General features: G+C 34.1%; 3 protein-coding genes across 5 annotated transcripts; 1 reads left to right on the top strand and 2 right to left on the bottom strand.

Annotated features, from left to right (window-relative positions):
- Positions 1-8,901: 8,901 nt before the first annotated feature.
- LOC121248143 lies at positions 8,902-9,237 on the bottom strand. The gene has a single exon (XM_041146517.1). The coding sequence runs from the start codon at positions 9,235-9,237 to the stop codon at positions 8,902-8,904; it is 336 nt and encodes a 111-aa protein (XP_041002451.1).
- Positions 9,238-10,378: 1,141 nt separating this feature from the next.
- On the top strand, positions 10,379-14,240 carry LOC121262552 (trimethylguanosine synthase-like). Of its 2 annotated transcripts, none has more exons than XM_041165071.1 (6): positions 10,379-10,612; positions 10,996-11,236; positions 11,716-11,851; positions 12,976-13,067; positions 13,742-13,865; positions 14,033-14,240. In XM_041165071.1, the coding sequence occupies exons 1-6, from the start codon at positions 10,534-10,536 to the stop codon at positions 14,102-14,104; spliced, it is 744 nt and encodes a 247-aa protein (XP_041021005.1). In that variant the 5' UTR covers positions 10,379-10,533; the 3' UTR covers positions 14,105-14,240. The 2 variants fall into 2 exon arrangements, with proteins under 2 accessions (XP_041021005.1, XP_041021013.1); XM_041165079.1 differs by having other exon boundaries at positions 10,384-10,612; positions 11,024-11,236.
- A 726-nt stretch (positions 14,241-14,966) lies between these two features.
- LOC121262539 lies at positions 14,967-17,555 on the bottom strand. 2 transcript variants are annotated; one of them, XM_041165061.1, is made up of 5 exons: positions 17,066-17,555; positions 16,076-16,276; positions 15,787-15,915; positions 15,360-15,491; positions 14,967-15,263 (listed from the first exon to the last, which is right to left on the bottom strand). In XM_041165061.1, exons 1-5 carry the CDS (start codon positions 17,111-17,113, stop codon positions 15,150-15,152), a joined length of 624 nt encoding a protein of 207 aa, XP_041020995.1. In that variant the 5' UTR covers positions 17,114-17,555; the 3' UTR covers positions 14,967-15,149. The 2 variants fall into 2 exon arrangements, with proteins under 2 accessions (XP_041020995.1, XP_041020985.1); XM_041165051.1 differs by having other exon boundaries at positions 16,076-16,293; positions 17,066-17,553.
- Positions 17,556-19,118: the final 1,563 nt, after the last annotated feature.

Raw genomic sequence — 19,118 nt, 5'->3', positions numbered from 1 at the left:
CATCTTTATTCAAATCAGAAAAAAATTTTGGAGTACAAGGGAGGGATGGATGACCTAAACAAAAATGCCAATGCCACAATGGGTTAGCAGCAGAGTCGGTGTGAAGAGTAATGGAACCCAGGGCTCGAAGGCGATAGAGACCTCCACATTCCTCACCCATTCCAATCAGCTTCCTCGTGTGTTGGTCCTGAAAAATACAATGAGATGGAGTAAAAAAGGCAAGACAAGATGAGGCTTTAGTAAGTTGACTGACAGAGATAAGATTATATTTAAAACTAGAAACAAACAACACATTAGTAAGTTGGAAGGAGGGTGATAATTGAAGATTGCCCATGTGAGTTACTTGTGTAACGCCTCGGTCCCGCATGGGTCGGAGAGTTATTTCTTATCACTTAAACTCACATTTCAACAATATAATAATAGACTCCAAAATCCCAATATCATATAGAAATTTCGATTCAATCTAATTTTCTCAATATAACCAACTTTTCAAAATGCCAAGTCATCATAACACAATAAAATTTCTTAATAAAAATCGTCAATACTCATAAAAACTTTCTATGCTTAATTCACTATATTTAAAATCATCTCACCTAATGCCTCATAATCTTAATCATCAGCTGAACCATCAAAATATCTGAAAAATATTATGGAGATAAGGGGTGAGTAATCAACAACTCACTAAGCAAATAACATATACTAGCATGTAAACATGAACATTTATAAAGTCCGATATGCAGAACAAAACATTTACTTTCAGAATGCATAAACATCATATTTACTTTCGGAATGCATAAACAAAACTTGGTACAAAATATCAGATCAATATTTTCATAAAAACAAACGTGTTCCCAAAAAGAAAATCCTTTGGCATATCCAAACTAAAACATTATAATCATATCATCTCATAGCATCACATCGGGACAAATACCATGTTTAACCCCCGTGATAGGGTTATAAACTACCATTATACCCGTGGCTGGGCTGTATACCATGTTTCACCCCTATGGTAGGGTTATAAACCACCATTATACCCGTGGTTGGGCCTTAACAAAAACAGAGCAGAACATCATCGAAACCAGATCACATTCAGATACGGAATCAGAACTTCATGCCAAGGTTTTCAGATGACATATCATATCAAAACAAAATACTGAATAGCTTCAGATCATTTCACATGTTTGAAATAAACAGAATCAAAACATCTTCATTTATTCATAACAAAAACTTTTAGATTTTCATATTCGCTCTTTTTATAGTTCAGAAACAGAATGCACAAAATTAGCTCATATCTACATCAATCATGACAGAAAATACTTTCTCTTATATTGAATTTATGCATATGCAGAATAAACATCTGATGTCGTTTTCAGATTTCTTTTCAAAAACAAATATGCTTATTTTCAAAGTCAACCTCATTTCATTTCTTTTATGCAAAACTAGTATATGAACCCCGCTTGCCTGGACTTCTTAAGTACTATTCTGAATCTTTACACAATCATGTTGAATGAATGTCAATCGTCACCTATACAAAATACTAAGCGTTACTAAACTTCTAAAAGAACTTGCTAAAACTCTCCGTTTACTTAAATTCATACTACAAAAATAGTTTTTTTTTTAAATAATTATTAGCTATCAGAAAACTAACAAAATACTATTGTCGTTCAAAGTGTATTCTAAACTTATTATAATATAGTTTTATTAAATATGGCAAAACAAACTTAAATTCATTTCGAAAATTAAACTAATTATATTTAAAACTCATATTTCTATAAATTATTATTAAAACGATAATTTAATACTGCCAACAAACAAAGTAGTAGGACATCATAAGTTTCTTAAGCAATAGTAATATATAAAACAATGTTCATTTAAAAAATCATTAACGTAAAAATACAACAAATCTATTTTAAACATCAAACTCATCAGAAGTTAGCTAATTTAAACAATATTTCAACAGTTTCTAAAATATAAAAGCCAATTTACACTTACAATTTACAACTTATTAAAATATTTATGTCAAATTCAAATAATTTAAAAAGCAGAAAGCTCATTAGTAAGATATACTCAAATCGATTTTGAAACATTTAGAATAAAATAAAAATCTTATTATTAATTCACTACTGAAAATAGTTATAACCATTATGACTATATAACTAAAATTTTAGATCTTTAAATACTATCTACATAAAACTATAATTTCACGCTAAACATGACTTACAAGAAACATCGCAAATAAATCAAACTCAATATCAAAATAAACATCAAATGGCAAGAAAGCATATTGACTTATAAACTAGATGTAGTAATATAAATATACTTAAAACAATTTCTTTATAAATATCATGAAATCATCAAAATGAGAAGGGCGTTTTGGGAAAAACGATAAACAGAACAAGGAAACAAAAAGAAATATGAGATTTTAACACTTCCAGACCAAAACCGTGCGACAGACTACATAGGAGAGTCTCTACTCACTGAGAGAGAAGGAGAGGTGCAACGAGCAGTGTGGTGGGCGGAGGTCAAAGTTGGTCGGCGCGGCAGCATGGCATTGAGAGAGGGAGGTGGAGAGAAAACTGTCACTCGATCACGGTGGAGAGAGAGAGAACGTAGTGAGAGAAAGAGAGGGAGAGAGGGTGTTTCGTGTATAGAGAGAGAGAAAGAGTTTTGCCAAGGGAACATCCGGGAGGGGTGGAGATACCGTGTGACGGCAGCTCACAGAGGCACGAGGTTGGGCATGGTTGCTTGGGATGATGCAAAGGCACTGTGCGCTTGCTGACTGCTCGGTCATGGAGTTGGCGGAAGCTCTGTTTCGGGTGCAGTAAAACAGGGGTGTTTTGGCTTGGCAAAACCGTGGGTTGCTGTTTTTTGTGGTTGTACTGGTGGCTTCCGTCGAGAAGGTTGGTGGGTATCTCGTGTTCACGTCGGCAACAACTGGTTCGTGGTGGGTTTCTAGGTGCCTTGCGACTAGGTGCGGAGAAGATAGAAAAAAAAAATAGAGGTAGAGAGCATCAATCTACAAGGTGAAGTGTATTGAGAAACTGAAATGTCTGGTATCGAAGGAGCGCAGGGGAAATGGTGGTTACGTGCATGGGGGCAGCGATTACCATGCAGTTGCTGTGGCTTGATGCGGGGAACTTCTTGTACGTGGGCAAGAACAGATGAGTGAGAAGAGAAACGGTTGGGAGAAAAAAAAAATAATAATAATATTGAATGCAAGCTCCGTGCTAGACCCGGGTGTCACAACTTAAGTCATGGCCCTTGTGGGTAAATTAAGAAACTATGAATTAGGTGTGATATGGGTAGCATGTGGTAAAAATATCATAGAAGCCACATATGCTAAAGCACCCGCGCCAATAACCCAAGGGATAGAAGGAATGGAAGTAGTGAAAGAAGAAAAACCAGAGAAATCATCCGCACGGCTGGGCTGAAGAAAACCCATCAATTGCTATTATTGCTCAGTTGAAAGACCAGAGATTACACTTGCAGTGGAAGGAGAGGACGCCCAAGAGATTGCATTGGCTGAGACGGGTGGGGCAGTGGTAGTGTTGCTCTTCTACTTGGGTTTAGAGGTGTTATAGTGGGCTGGGTACTCGATAACTTCATAGCAGCTCTTAATCAAGTGACCCTTTTTGCCGCATTTGACACATTTTTTTTCTGTTTCTTACTCTGTTGGGGGTCTGATGTGAAGAACGAGTGACAGCCATTGCTGTGTTGTCGGGTATGGGCAGGAGCGAAAGATGAAGATGGCGCTGGGTCTCCTCTTGATGAACAGTAGCATAGGCTTTGGCAATGGAGGGTAAAGGATCCATGGCAAGAATTTGGCTCCTGATGTTGTTGAAGGAATTGTTCAGCCCCATGAGAAATTGAAACAAATGTTCTACGTTTGCTCTTGCTGATACGTTTTCTCAAGCACTGCATGTGCAAAGATTGGGTTCGTGTAAGGTCTGCAATTCATCCCAGAGCCCTTTGAGGTTGTTGTAGTATGTTGTAACATTCATAGAATCTTGAGGCGATACAAATGTGGATGATTGCTTTGAGAGAATCGGTGATCTAAGTCTTTCCATACTTCAGAGGGATTTGATAGTAGATCAAGCTTTGCCTTAGAGATTTGTCGATGGAGTTTACCAACCACGAAAGGACCATGTCGTAGCACCTTTCCCACAATGTAGCAATGGAAGGATCTGTAGGTTTTGTGAGAGTGCCATCAACAAAAATAAGTTTATTTTTCGCGTTGAAAGGCAAACGCATGGAGCGTCGCCATGAGGGATAATTGTCGCCGGTGAGAAGTTCTAGAACCAGAGTTGCTCCAGGGTTGTCGGCAGTAGTGAGAAAATATGGTGAAGTAAGATCACTGATTAGTTGGGATGGAGTTTGGGTGGGTGGTGCAGCCACGGTGTTTGTAGAAACATTTCAGAGATCCCAAAGAAAGAATTGCTCTGATGCCATGATAAGAAACATAAAGGGAGGAGAAAATATGCACACTTGGTTGTAAATATTTTCTATTGATTTTGATCTGATACTACAATTACAGAATTTACACACTATTTGTAAAAGTAAATGGTGCTACAAATGGAATGTTTGATACAAATGCAATTTGCTTGATTTCTGCAATTTGCTTGATTACAGTAATTAATCTCAATAGACTTAACTAATTAAAAATTTAAAACCAAAAAAAATATTCAATCTGATGAAACTCATAAGACAAATCGTAAAATTATTACAAATTAAATTTGAATTTTGAATCTCTATAAAAGTACAAGATTTTCTGCCATATAAATATAATGTATGTTTAATTAGGTCCAATTAGTTGCAAGTGGTCGGCTAACTTTATTGGAGAGCTAGCGAGCTGGCCACAGGGCATGCTCATGTACATGATCTCTTGTTAATAATTATTAATTAGCAGCACCCTTAAGAAATTGTTTGGCTTGCCTTCGCTAGCCACTAATATTGCATGAGTTAGCTACAGACAATATTCGTGACAAAGAATCATGTTGTAGTAGGTCTGGATGTTGATTTTACGTTCTCAGCATTAGGACCGGGCTAGGTCAGTATTGCATGAGTTAGAACTTAGCTAGGGTCAGTACTGCCGGTGGAGGGGCTGTCTGTCATGTGTCGTGTGTGTGCATATATATATTTATCTTTAGATGAGTCAAATGACAGATTAATCGATCCAGTGGTCGGCTTAATTATTAGGTAGAATAATTGTAATGAACAGACGAACGTACACATGACTTTCAAGGGCACTTCATGTTATATATCTTGGTTTTTCCTATGGCATGATGCTCACAACAGTACATCAATCCAAGTAACATTATAATAAAAACGAGTATTTATAACATATTATTTACGGTAAGAATGGCTATTTACGATAAAAATAGACTCATTTTAACAAGAAATAGTTATTTTCGTAAGAAATAGTTAACCACAAATAAGTAATTTTCTTGTAATATATAATTATTTTATTTAAAGAGACTTCTTAAAATTATTCTTGTAATTATAAATAGTCTCTAATAATTTAATATCATATCATGAGATGATGAGAAATTGATAGTAAAATGAATGATGAGTAGTATTACTCTTCCACATTATTGAGCATGAGTTGTTACAATTTAAACTATGCTTAATTTTTGGTAAAAATAATATCAGAGAAGAATATTGATATCCGTATAATGTATCTTGAAATATAAACAGACTGATGAAAGAGTATTTACATCACATCTTGCAAGTTGGCATTTGAAGATACTCATTTTCGTAGTGCTTATGTGACAAAATTAATTTATCTTTTAAGTTAAATCATATTAAATCAACGATGTGGAGAGTATGCATCTAAGTCAAATTAAGAATATAATTTAGTGCATATGGAATACGCGTCACATTCACCTAGCTAGCTAGCTCGCTCCCTCCCCAAGTAACAGGTCAGAATTCCAAATCCTAGCTAGAGTGATCTCTCTCTCTCTCTCAGTCTATCTCTCTCTCTCTATATATATATATATATATTATTGATGGAATACATGCAATGTGTCAATAAATATGTCAATAATTAAATTTAAGAGAGATATTCAAGCGAGGCTGATGAAGTAATTAAAATTACAAAAAGTTTGGGTCCGGCCATTTTGGGTGGAAAAGAATAAGCTGGTGACCATCATGATATAACCATTGACTTATTAATTATATATACTGGGATTGAGAATTGGAAGTGGATAGATTTTCTGCCAATCCCACTATGGGGGAAAAAGTATGCTTAATTAGATCACTTGGAATCGTACCGAATGACCTATCCTTGGGTGAGGTAAATTTGGATAGTGAGTTTTTTTTTTTGTTTTGAAAAATGTCGTCATCATTCATTTATTAAGAGAAATTTATATCTATTATCAGATATATACAGAAAATCCTCACATCAACCATTTGAAACTCTACTAGTACACTATTAGACTGGTCTAGACTTCACTACTGCTGATACTCTTTACAGATAAACGTCCAAGAGACAACACTCTACCTAAATAGAGATTCAACCTAACCCATTCATAGAAAAGGAAGACTCAACCTATACGAACAAACCATCTAAGAGACGAATTCATTTTTTTTATTTTTACTATACAATAAGAAAAATAAGAACGAAAAATGATGGATTACAGTTTGGACCAACTCTAATAGATTTTGATAGGACGTGAAAGCAACAAGTTTGTCTTTTTCCAGCCATAAAAGTCAGATCTGAAAGATCTGGTAGTGGTGATTCCGGTGATCCGGGGTGTGGCGCTTGAGGACCACGCGCACTTGTGAGCAGTGCGTGAGGACCACACGCGATTTCAGCAAAACCGCCACTATCCTCTGAATGATTTTCGGTCTAAGAGTTTTCTTGTACTGCGCGTTTCTCTCAAGAATTGCCGAAAAACTGTAGAGTTACATTTTTCAACCTTGAATGAATAAAAATAAACTAAAAAATGAAGGAATGAGAGGAATGTTGTTAGAATAAAAACATTTTATAATATTATTTATAATATTATTATTATTTTAGAATTTAGAAAAATTGAATTATTTATTACATTTTGTGTAAGAATTTGGAAAAATTATAATGATTAAAGAGTATTGCTATATCCACTAAGGAATTACAAAAACCAATCTCACAAACTGACGTAGCTTCATCTGATCTACTTTACAATAAAATCAACTTTATAATCTGACGAGCGACATCAAGAACAACAGTTTGTAAAATTACTTTTATATAATTTTTTTATAATTAAAATATTTCTCATAATTAAATAAGATAAATTGAGATGAATTAGAGACTTTTTGTATATCTCCAAACCGGACTTTAGAACCTCGACAAAGGCTTTGGAAGTATCCACCAACACATGACACAAAGCAACAGGGTTGAGCTGTACTGTTTTGAGCAATGTTGACAAATCATGAGTAGCGTAAGGATATCTCTTTTTTATTTTTTTAAACAACTCGCTATTAAATGAACGATAGTTTTATAAAATAATTATATTTCAACAATTTTGTTTCATAAAACTAATACTCTCCACTAATTAAAAAAAGTTGTAAAATAATTGTTTTGGACATGCTTTGTACGAATGGGGAGGACTTCTCGAACAACTGAGAGGTGGATAAGTGATCTACAAACATATAAATAGAGAAGGGAGCTTGGGATTGGTCAAGAGACCATCCGATGCTTAAGTTAGTTTTCCTTTTATGAGGAAGTGTTAAGCTCTGACTCACATTTCGACGTCTTCTCAGTCAGGGCCGATGAGTCATTCTCTCTCTCCTTGCGAGGAGAGTCATGGTTGTTGTTTCGACATGCATTCCCACAGCCTCTGTTTCACTACCGCCACTTCGATTGCTTCTAAGCCTGCTATAGCAACGCTCGTCTTTCTTTCCTCAATGTCTGAGTCGTTTCCTAGTATCCATGTGCTAATAATGATTCAAGGTGACCGACAGGTTGGCGTATGTCACATTTGACCACCTTTGTTGGCGCCTCGTTGTTTTTTAGCCGGGCCAAACAGGCCTCTCACTTGGTGGGACAAGCCCACTAAAGGCCATCATCTTCACTTTCCTAGACCGATGGGCCTTCCTTTGGAGCGTGGGACCTCGACCTCTTGGAGTGAGCTTTTTTACCCTCTCCAATAATTATACCAAAACGTTGTGTCATTTGATCTTCTATGTAAAAAAGAGTGAGATTTTTAAAGTTCCATTGATCATATCTATAGGATTGCAGGATGAATGAAAAATAGATCAAAGAAAACGCTTTTTCAATAAAATAATTTAAAAAGATAAGTGTTATAGGCATAATTTCATAAAAGTAAATAAACTCGTAAATTAACATGACTAATTTGATATGATACGTTATATCTACTTTATTAAGTTGTTTCACAATATAATTTACTACATCAAGGTCAGTTGAGGAATTTATTTTTGTATAATATTTTTATTTTTCTCATTTAAAAATAATAAATAAAATTATTATAATATTGAACGTGCAGCCAGCGGTTTGGTTTTGTCCATAACTAACAAAACTCTATCATGATTCATAGGTATCTTAAATAACCAACCAACGTGACATGATCGATATTCGAACTCATCAGGATCGTTAGAAAAAGAAAAAGAAAATAAATATCTGAGATTCTAATCAATATATATGATTATCATCTATCAATTCTATTAATTACAATACAAGAAATTAGTAAACTGCATGCGTACTGATCATATACATGCGTGCATATGTGTGTTTGAAAACACAGAACTGAAAAGCTTCATATTAATTTATTTATCAAGTTTGAAGATGACACTTTTGATTAAAAACTCCGATAGGAATCAAAAACAAAAGCAAAGAGAAAACAAAGGAAAAAGAATAAGAAGATCAGAACAACTTATTGGAAAGAAAACAAACTACCCTAAAAATTACTTCCTAGGTTCTGAAGGAGGAGTAATTCTAATAACAAGCCCAGGGAAAACATCATCTGGGTCGTGAATATGGGGGTTCTGCTCAACTATAAAGGGGTCGCCGCACTTATCACTGATCGTGTGGAGTGTTTCACCTTCTCCGACCACGTAAATTTCGTCACATGGCTGTTCCGAGAGCTGGGTGCCCGTGATCATGTCCTCTTGTATATGGGTGGTGTCCCTAAAAGAGCAAAGCAATATAAGGGCGACCAGAAAAAAGGCACAGTACCAGGAGGCTGCTTCTGCAATAGATTCTGATATGATTATAGGCCTCTTGGATTGGTTGGAAGCCATGATCAGGGAGATAGCTAGCTAGACAGACTACAGAAAATAAATACGAAATAGAAAGTGGGGGATAGAAAGATGGTGGGCTGTTTTGGAGTTTATATAAACAGAGAATTTGTCTATATTTATTTTACGATTTGAAAAATAAATTTAAAAATATAAATTTTATAAATTAAATCTTATTTTTTATTTATTTTAATTTTATTTTTGTGAAGGGATGAGGAGTTGTAGCTAAAGAAAAGGGCCACGAGGTTGTTACGTAAATCAGCTTCTTATTCTTTTTATTTATTCGGCCGAACTCCAACCCGACAAAAGGAATTCAATCATCAAGAGGGCTAAGGTCACTTTAGCCCAATCGCCACCACGTTAATTTGTTTACAACCATGCAGAGACGACAAAACATTCAAGGCTAAGAAAACAAATTTCGTTTTGATTAGGAGGATCTAAAGCTTAAACATAAAATGAGTCCTATATATAAATCACATTGGTTAACACAATAAAACTTCGTAAATGTAGTTTTTCTATTTTTTTTTTTTTTTTTAATTTCTTACATTTTAAAACACGTAACCAAGCAAGGGAACAAACTGCGAGACAAGCAAATCAGGGCAAATTGCCAATGCGCAAAATCAGATTTTTTGTCATCTCATATCATGTTTTAGGTTCTATGTTTTAAGTATTTACAAACTGAAGTACGATGAATAAATCGATTTATCAATTATTTCATTACAACAATCACATTGATTAATTTGATATTTTACCCCATACTTTAATTTATATTCAGTTTGTTTCAGCTACTAAATAATCATGTATTTGGAATTTCATGCTAATATCCTATAAAAATACTTTAAAGATGAAAAAATTAATTAAGAGCAAGATCTACATTTTGCTAAAAGAGAACTAAATATTAGCAATGGATAATGATAGTCTTATTACCCTCTTACCACCATTTTACTATTCTACAATGTATTTAAAATTTTTATTTTTTAATTATTTTATTTTAAGTATTTTTTTTTAACATCCTTAATCATTTTAAAAAATTAATAAAATATACAATTTACTAATAATCATTTCATTAATTATTAAATAAAAAACTAATAAGCCTATCATTATACATTTTGGGCTCCGTATCTCTTCAATACCACAATGAGCAGTTGAGCGCTACTGACTCAAAATATTTGCCATTATATCAGCCCAACCCCGCGCAACCCAATATGCGAATTCCCAAACCCAAACCTAAAGTCCTAGACTCCTCCGGAGTCCGCGCTCCCGCAAGCATCATCCAGCGCCACCATTTCAAACCGGTAGATGGAGAAGAAGATGATGATTTCTGAGGCACCGAGGACCAGTCGACGCATTAAAAAGCGCAAGCTCGCAAACGTTTGTGGTACAGAATCTCCACCATTTCACTCTTTCGGTTTTTTCCATGCATTCCTAAATCCTGCAATTCGATTTGTTTTGACACGGAACCACGGTTAAGAAACATAATCGGGATCTGACTTCAATACTAATGCTAAATAATTCGAAACTAAACTAATATCATTTAGATGAGATTACAGGGATTACATGGTTTTATTTTTTGTTTCCTTTTCGGCATCTAAATATAGCACTTTTTTACTCTAGTTTTGCCTCTCTCTTCCCCAGTTGCTTTTCAATTCTCTATTTTTACGCATATATTTCCTTTGAAACATTTTTCCTAAGAAACAAACAGAACCTTCGTTACATGTACCATCTGTACTTTTTAATTTTTCTCTTTAAATCTTATTTCAGTTGAAACTTATAAGGAAAGGAAATCCAGGGAAGAACGGGTCAGTCCACTTGTTGAAAAGTATTGGTTTCAAAGGTACCATCTATTCTCGAGATACGACGAGGGTATCAAAATGGACGAGGAAGGATGGTATTCCGTTACACCCGAAGAGATTGCGATTCGACACGCTCAGAGGAGTGGAAATGGAATTGTGATCGATTGCTTTGCAGGCGTTGGTGGCAACGCTATCCAGTTTGCTAGAATGTAATTTTCACAACTTGGGTACTGTCCAGAACTTAAAGCCTAAACATCAATTTTGAGTCATTCTGAATTTTAGATAGATTTATGAGTACCTAGTTCCCGCCAAACATTCGGAGAATTGCATTTCCTTTAGACATTTTTTTAAAAAGAATTACATTTCCTTTCAAAGGTTTCATTTTGCAAGGCTTGAACATACTTTGCAAATATTAATATTTTTTTTTTAACACTTTGAGCGACTGTCAAATTCTATTTGATTTTTTTTATAAGTAATAAGATAATTTTATTTACAAATAAATAGGCATAGCTCAAGTACACTGGAAGTATACAAGAGAAAACACCTAAATACAAGCTAGGAACTAGAATAGGCTAAAAGCAAATCATGAAGGTTATCTCCATTCAATATCTTCTTCTTATTTTCCTCAAATAAATTCAACAAATCTTGAAGTAGAGAGCCTATTAACTCTTATTTTTTGCCCTCTTAGGTGTTATTCTGTTGTTGCTATTGACATCGATCCTCAAAAAATTGAATTTGCCATTAATAATGCAAAAATATACGGTGTGGAAGATTATATCGATTTCATTGTTGGAGACTTCTTCGAACTTGCTCCATCACTGAAGGTATAGTTTTCATACCATTCGAAATGGTGGAAATTTTGAAGTAATAAGCAGATTGAGAATGCAAACATGCCCACAACTGCTGATTGGAGTCTCAGATTGTTTTTATACATTGAAAATTCTATGGGTTTTTTAAATTCTACCCAAAATGTTGTGCCCTATCTTGTTTCAATAAAATGTTTCTTACTTAAAAAAATGTTGTGACCTATTGCCTGCTTACATTTTCCATATTGGAAAATGCTAAAACCCACTACAATTTTAGTACAATAGTCATACAAACTGAGTTGGCAGATCATGTGATTGGTTCCCCATCAACAGTATAATAAATATAGCTTTGACTTGCCTTTTAATTTTAACCCCTGATTGATGACTCACCAGCTAGTAAAACCTATATAGAAACACTTGTGGTCTTTCTAGCATTACTCTTTGATGTTTTAGTTGACCACAACTGCACACAAAGGCAAGAATTTCCTGATGGATTTAATCATTTAATCATTTTTACAATGCAAACTTACATATTGCAACTATGGATTTCTTCTGTTCTGTATTTTTATTTTTAGTTTGGATTTTGGCTGCTGTATAGTTTCTTTTCAAATTTAATTGCTTGCATGATTATGAAGTGAATTTATAGGAATGGGGAAGAGAGGATGAAAATTGAAACAGGAGTCATTATTATTGTTTTTTTTTTTTCAAAATACCTTGTTAAAAACTTGGGTTAGTATATATAATGAGAGTCACAATTGGGAATGAATACCGAAAAGAGAAATGAAGATTTTGACTGCAAAAATTAGGATTTGATAGAATAATTAGAGAAACAATGGAAGAGAGTTAATACGGAAAGCAAAAGGGAAGATTGGGAAAAATAAGTTGAATAAGTTATCACTCTTCATAGTGAGAAAGAGAAGTATATATTAAAGAATCAATCAATATCTATATAGTATGATGTCATAATTTTCTTATAAAAAAAAGTATGATGTCATAATTTTACTTTGATTAATATTTAATGTTGAAACTGCATTTTTTTTAGTTGATGCATGTGCAGCATTTTATCTTGGAATGGAAGTTATACTTCCTTTGTTATTGTTTGTCTTAATTTTTTTTATTTTTTGATGTTTTAATTTTGTTAGGGGGACATGGTGTTTCTTGCACCACCATGGGGAGGTCCATCGTACAAAAGTATTGAAAAATTTACGCTTGATTCTCTCGAGCCAAGAGATGGGTATGTAGTGGATGCTTTTAATCTTCTACAAAAGGGCAAGGAGGAACATTTCATGAATTTATGCGCAGAATAGGATGCTGATCTATAAGTATGTACATATTACTTGTCTGAAATATAGTAATTATAAGAATAAGAATGAAAATGAAAATGTAGAACTGGTAAAATAAAAAAAATGCAAATGTAGAACTGATAAAAAAAAAATGCAAATGTAGACAAGTTATTTTATCATATTTGCAGAGCTTCCTCTATGATCAATGCTGAGCCTGAGGTGTGTGTTTGAAGTACTCGGGCATGAATTTATGAAAACTTGTAAATATTGGAGTTTGCACACGATAAAGACTTGATTTACGTAGAAATGGTAACATTACATTTTATGTGATCAATGTACAATTCTACATCAGCAGTGTGTTTTAGAGGGTGAAGCAAAAGTCTGGTTTCACCTTTTGGCTGCTGTCTACTTACATGACCAGAAAAAGGGAAAAAAAAAAACTGCATTCTTGTATGTGTAATAATCTTGCAATCCACGTTATCAAATATAATTATAATTGCTGCAAGTTTTTAGCTCACAAACTCATAAAACATTATTTCTTTGTTGTTTTCTTTGTTTTCTCTTGTTACCTTGTATGATATGTATTCCATAGATTGATTAGCATTATAATGACACTTGTGTACAGGTTCACCATATTTCAGGTTGCACAGGCAATAACACCTAACATCATTATGTTCTTACCACGGAATGTGGATTTGCAGCAAGTGGAAGAGCTTTCTTGGCTGTCTTCTCCTCCCTTAGAAGTTGAGGTATGGGCTTGTTAACCTACCAGACTTCAATAAGATCGTAGAATGTCAATTAAAAAAATGTATTCCCGTGTCTTCTGATGGTATCAAGATTGGCATTGCCACCTCTTAAATTTTCCAGTCCAATGGTAATGAGATTCTTTACATGGTGGAATCAATTTCATGTGCAGATTGAAGAAAATTATGTGCAACACAATGTAAAGGGTGTCACAGCCTACTTTAGTGGTGCAGCGTGCGGTTAACTTGGTTGGTCATAATTTTTCTTGCTGTAGCCTTGTATATTTCAGACTTAAAGCATCCTCTGATTTTGTCTTGTGTATTTCTTTGTGTAAACAAATGAATTATCAATTATCAAAGAATTAGTAAACTTTTTCATTATTGATTTATTTCCATTTCACGATAGAGGAATGGCGATTTGCAGTGGGCCACAGGGTCAGAGGCTGCTTGTGCAAGTTTTAGTTTCTTGATTTAATGTTTTAGTTAGTAACTTATGTGCGACCCGCAGCAAATTCATAACGTATTGGTATATTCTTGTTTGCAAATATAATTGATCTTCAAAGTGTTGCGGGACCTTTGAGCACAGCCCTCAGCTCTAGTGCAAAAACCTGGTCTGCATGTAAAGCCAGAGGGAGGGGGTAGATCTATGGTGGATACAAGCCGAATAGAACACCTCTCTTCAAGGAAGTCTCCTTCCCTTCACTATGTTTTCTGTCATGCCATGACTAACGCTTGGGAAAGTAAAAGCCCTGGTTATAAGCAGTAATTTGGACAGTTAAATTTAAGGATATTATATTTTGCAGTCACAGACTATCATTTTTTTTTTTTTTTAATTTTGCATCTAAATTTCTAAATTTTAATTTATTTCTTACCAATAAGTTTCAATTTGCCCCGTTTAAATATAAACATTAAGATTGTACCACGGCCAGTTTTTGTTGTTCTATCCATAATGCTCGCTCATACCTTAACTGAGGATGCGATTTAAGACGTATAAATAACTTAGGGTATGATTTGATGTTCTTTATAGTTTAGAGCAAAATGAAAGATAAATGACAGCTTGTCCGTGAAAAGTCTGATTTTTTTCTTAATTGAGAACTTCCCGCGGTTGCAGTAACACCCCGTTTATTAAAAGTACCACAAGACGTACCAATCATTACAAGGGAAGAAATCACTCTGTAAGCATGATATAGCAACCCTTCCACTGCTGTTGGAGGCTCATTTAAGTAAATTGTGCTTTATGAAGTTGGCACTACAACAGATTCTTGAGCCACAACGTGTGAGTTGCATTTTCTAGACAATTTTCAATTCTTTGAGCCATGATGTATGCAGTGGACATGGATCAGGTTTTCCTTCTGCTGTTGCCTTCTCCGAGAGTGAGTAGAACCAACCATTCCTCCATTTAAACTGCAAGCATGAGGAAACTTGACAGTTAAACAAATTTAAGTTCATGAAATCGAGTATATATGAATAAAAAGTCAATTTGATGATTGGATCGTTTACCTCTTTAACTGCTGTAGGAAAGTGGGAAACTGCTCGGGAGTACGCACATAGTCTATCTTCCATGGCTTCTTCAAACACCAAGTCTTTTTCTGCTGCTGCTGCAGACGCAAGTTCTGCAATAAGACTAGACACCTGAAAGCATGCATAAATCATGGTCAAGGTCTAAATTCAATTCTGGTTCTCAAATTAAAACCAATATGAGCTTCAAGTTGCCTCCATAACTCCCAAAATCTCTTCCTAATGGCTTCATTCCATGCTTAATTTCAGAGGGACCCCAAGTAGCTTAAATTCATTATATTCCACACATTTAACATCCGTTTGATCAAGAGATAGCAATAAGTTTAATTTAGTCTCTCATATTGTCAGCCAGAGACGGCAATAATAATGTACCGAGAAAAAAGAAAAAATATTGACAAAAGCAACTTACTTCTGAGCGGTATTCCTTCTCCACAGCACCTACAGTTGCCCCAGGATGACGAGCTCCCACAAGCATGAATGCCGATATCCATATCAGCTTTTCTAACATCTGCTTTTGAAATGCTTCCTTGCTGAGAACCTAGCTCACATTCAACATTGTATTCAATAAATTTCTCAACATCGAAATATTCAAGTCATTGCCAAAATCTTCTAACTATGAATCTCCTGAAAAAAATCCTGAACATAATTACAAAACATTCAACACAATCTCAAAAGTTATTGCGAAATCCTTCCTTTACCTTGCAAGAGAGGCCTCCAGCATGTAATCTTGCAGCTACGGCTGATGCCCACTTCCCATATGCTGCTGTCAGCCCTTCAGGATTGGTATCAGTCTTCCCATCAACAGGGGCTTCTCCAAGCTTTGATACGGCAAAATATGCTAATACTTGGTCCGCATCACTCAGACCTTTACTTTGAAGCCATGGCTCCAGCATTCCATTCTGGACAAATATCAAATCTGCTAGATTGTCAAGATCCATCAAATAATAGAAACACATAATTCAAAGTCAGAGCCCAAAAGGGCATTAAGCCCAAAATTCCAGATAAAATCAACCAAGAAAACCAAGCATTCTTGTTAATTTACCAAAAAAAAAAAAAAGATTGGAAAGTTTGATATTAACTAGTAAAATTGGGATAGAACTACATCAAAAGCCCCGTCATGTAAAATGAGTACTGCAAATGTTAGGAGGCGCAGCTCTGAACTATTGAATATATGATAAAATGAATATCAAGAAAGCTATTAGCTGGGGTTATTCCTCCTAAAGCTTTTGAGCAATTTCAGATTTTAGGCATTTGTTAAAATTCTTTGTTCGATTGAGAATTTGAGACGTTTAACTTTTCTTGGCTGGTTTGTAAGGTCTGTTAAATTTTCACTCATAAAAAAGATATATGGGATGTATATATCGTGGGGATAGAAAAGATGCCCCATTATAAAATGAGTGGCTGCACTAGTATCGTAAATGGCACTTTCCATCTAACATAGGCTCATGCGAAACTATGGCAAGCATCAATGCGATTTGATTCCGAAATGTGAGACTCGGAATCGGCATTATCTCACTATTTCTGAATATCGATTTTGTGCAATCAATTATCGTGAATGAGATTTTTACCAATAAAACCAATATAAATCAAAATGCAACCTCAGAGTTTCAACGGTCTCACTCCAAAAAAAGAATAACATTAATAACATAACGATGAAAAGTGATTGCTAATGATAAAGGTGGAGGTACCGTTCCATCTGGAGGGAGGAGTGGCCTGAAGAACGGCCTCAAGATCATCGTTTCTGGTACAGACCAAGATGGGGCCTTCGAAATCGAGCGGCACGGACTCGCCTCTCTTGACCAGAAAATCCTGACCGTTGCCCATGTCCTGAAAGGCCCTACCTACCCGTCCGCCACCAACAATCACGGCCGGGACAACCTTGGTGGCGGTAGAGGGGGTGGCCATGGCCATGGTTCTGAGTCTGCTGGTGGTGTTAATCGAAGTGGGTACCGAGAGGTGGAGTCTGAGAGAGCTAGAGAGTGAGATGGAGAGTGTGTTTGCCATGGCTTAGCGCGGCTGGGCTCATGGTTTTGGTATAGGTTTAGGGCCTTGTTTATTCACAGAGAGAGAGAGAGAGAGAGAGAGAATTGACAGATTGGAGAAGGTAAAGCCACTCATTCATGCCTCTGCCCTATCACTTTATCCACACACGGCCGTAAACCAGCGGAGGATGCTTTCTGGCGGAAGAAAAAAAAGTGAAAAACTCCCAAATTTGACTACTAATAAAATAAATAAATGGCCAACGGCATGTGGCTGATAGCACAAGATTCACATTTCTAAAAGAGAAATATATTAGCCATAAATAAATTATGTAAAAATAATTTTATAAAATGATGTGGTGGAATGTGATTTATCAGATTATAAAATTATTTTTATTATAGAATAAATTTGACGAATTATATAAAGTTACGTCAGTTTATAAGATTATTTTTGTATAATTTTTTTGTGATTATAAAATTTTTTAAAATTAAATTATTTATTATATTTTATATGAGTAATAATAAGAAGAAATGAATTTTCGAATTCAAACGCTCTTAGAGCATCCTCATTAGTTTTGACAAATTCATCTTCAAAATTTAGCCAATATCACACTTTTTTACATTTACCTATTCCATTTAAATTCAATCTTCATATTGAATTAACTATTTACACACTATATAATAATAAAATATTATTAATTTAATAATTTTTTTATTTAATTTATTTGTATCACATTTTATAATTCTACCAATTTAATATTAATAATAATTATATTCTAATTTAATTAATTTAATATTTATTACATTTATTAAATATTAATCATAATTATTATTATATTCTAATTAAATTAATATTAATATTTATCACATTTATTAAATATTAAATTAATATTAATAATAATTATATTATAATTAACTTATCATTATCATTAACTTAATAATTAATATTCTAATTAATATTAACTAAATAATTTATTTTTATCACATTTTATATTTAATAATAATAAATCGAACTAAATTTCTTAAATACAAAAAATACCTACATATTTTGTGAGAAGAGTGAGAATGTTTGGCTAATCTACTGTTCACCTACAAATTAGGAGAATCATTGTAGTTAAAGTCTAAAATTTTATAGTAATGCCTAATCCAATGTGGTATTTTTTTGGCACATATTAACTAAAGTTTAGATATTATTAGACTTTGACCAAGTCAATAAAGATGCTTTTAGTGGCAGCATGTGTTACTCTCTATACAACAGTTGCTCAAATACTGATTGCCTCTTTCTTCCTTTAAAAACTCGGATATATATGAGAGAGTCTTTTATGCTCTCACGCGATAATTTTGATTTGAATAGTGAAAATATTTGAGAAGTGTTGAGAATATTTATGAATAGTAATGAAAAAGTAATGACAAAGTAATAATAAAATATTAAAAAATATATGAAAAGTAATAAATAGTAAAAAAATAAATAAAAAAATAATAATAAAGTAAAAAATAATAGTGAGAGAAACACGAGGCGATTCTTTCGATGCCGCATGCGGAATGCTGTAAACCTCAGCTTTACCACACATGTTGATCTGATCATGGTTGCTGTCATATAATATTAGCATTGACAAAAACTTTATTAAAAATTTCTTAAAATTTTTAATTTGATCTCTTTATCTATATTCCTTCTAAATAATATTATAAATCACGTTGTCATCTCACTCTCATTTCACTATATATATATATATATATAATTTTTTTTGTATCAATTTCACAT

Source organism: Juglans microcarpa x Juglans regia, chromosome 1D, assembly GCF_004785595.1.
Source record: "Juglans microcarpa x Juglans regia isolate MS1-56 chromosome 1D, Jm3101_v1.0, whole genome shotgun sequence".
Classification (NCBI taxonomy): Eukaryota; Viridiplantae; Streptophyta; class Magnoliopsida; order Fagales; family Juglandaceae; genus Juglans; species Juglans microcarpa x Juglans regia.
Note: the sequence above shows the minus strand (reverse complement) of the source record. Positions and strands in the feature narration are given on the sequence as shown.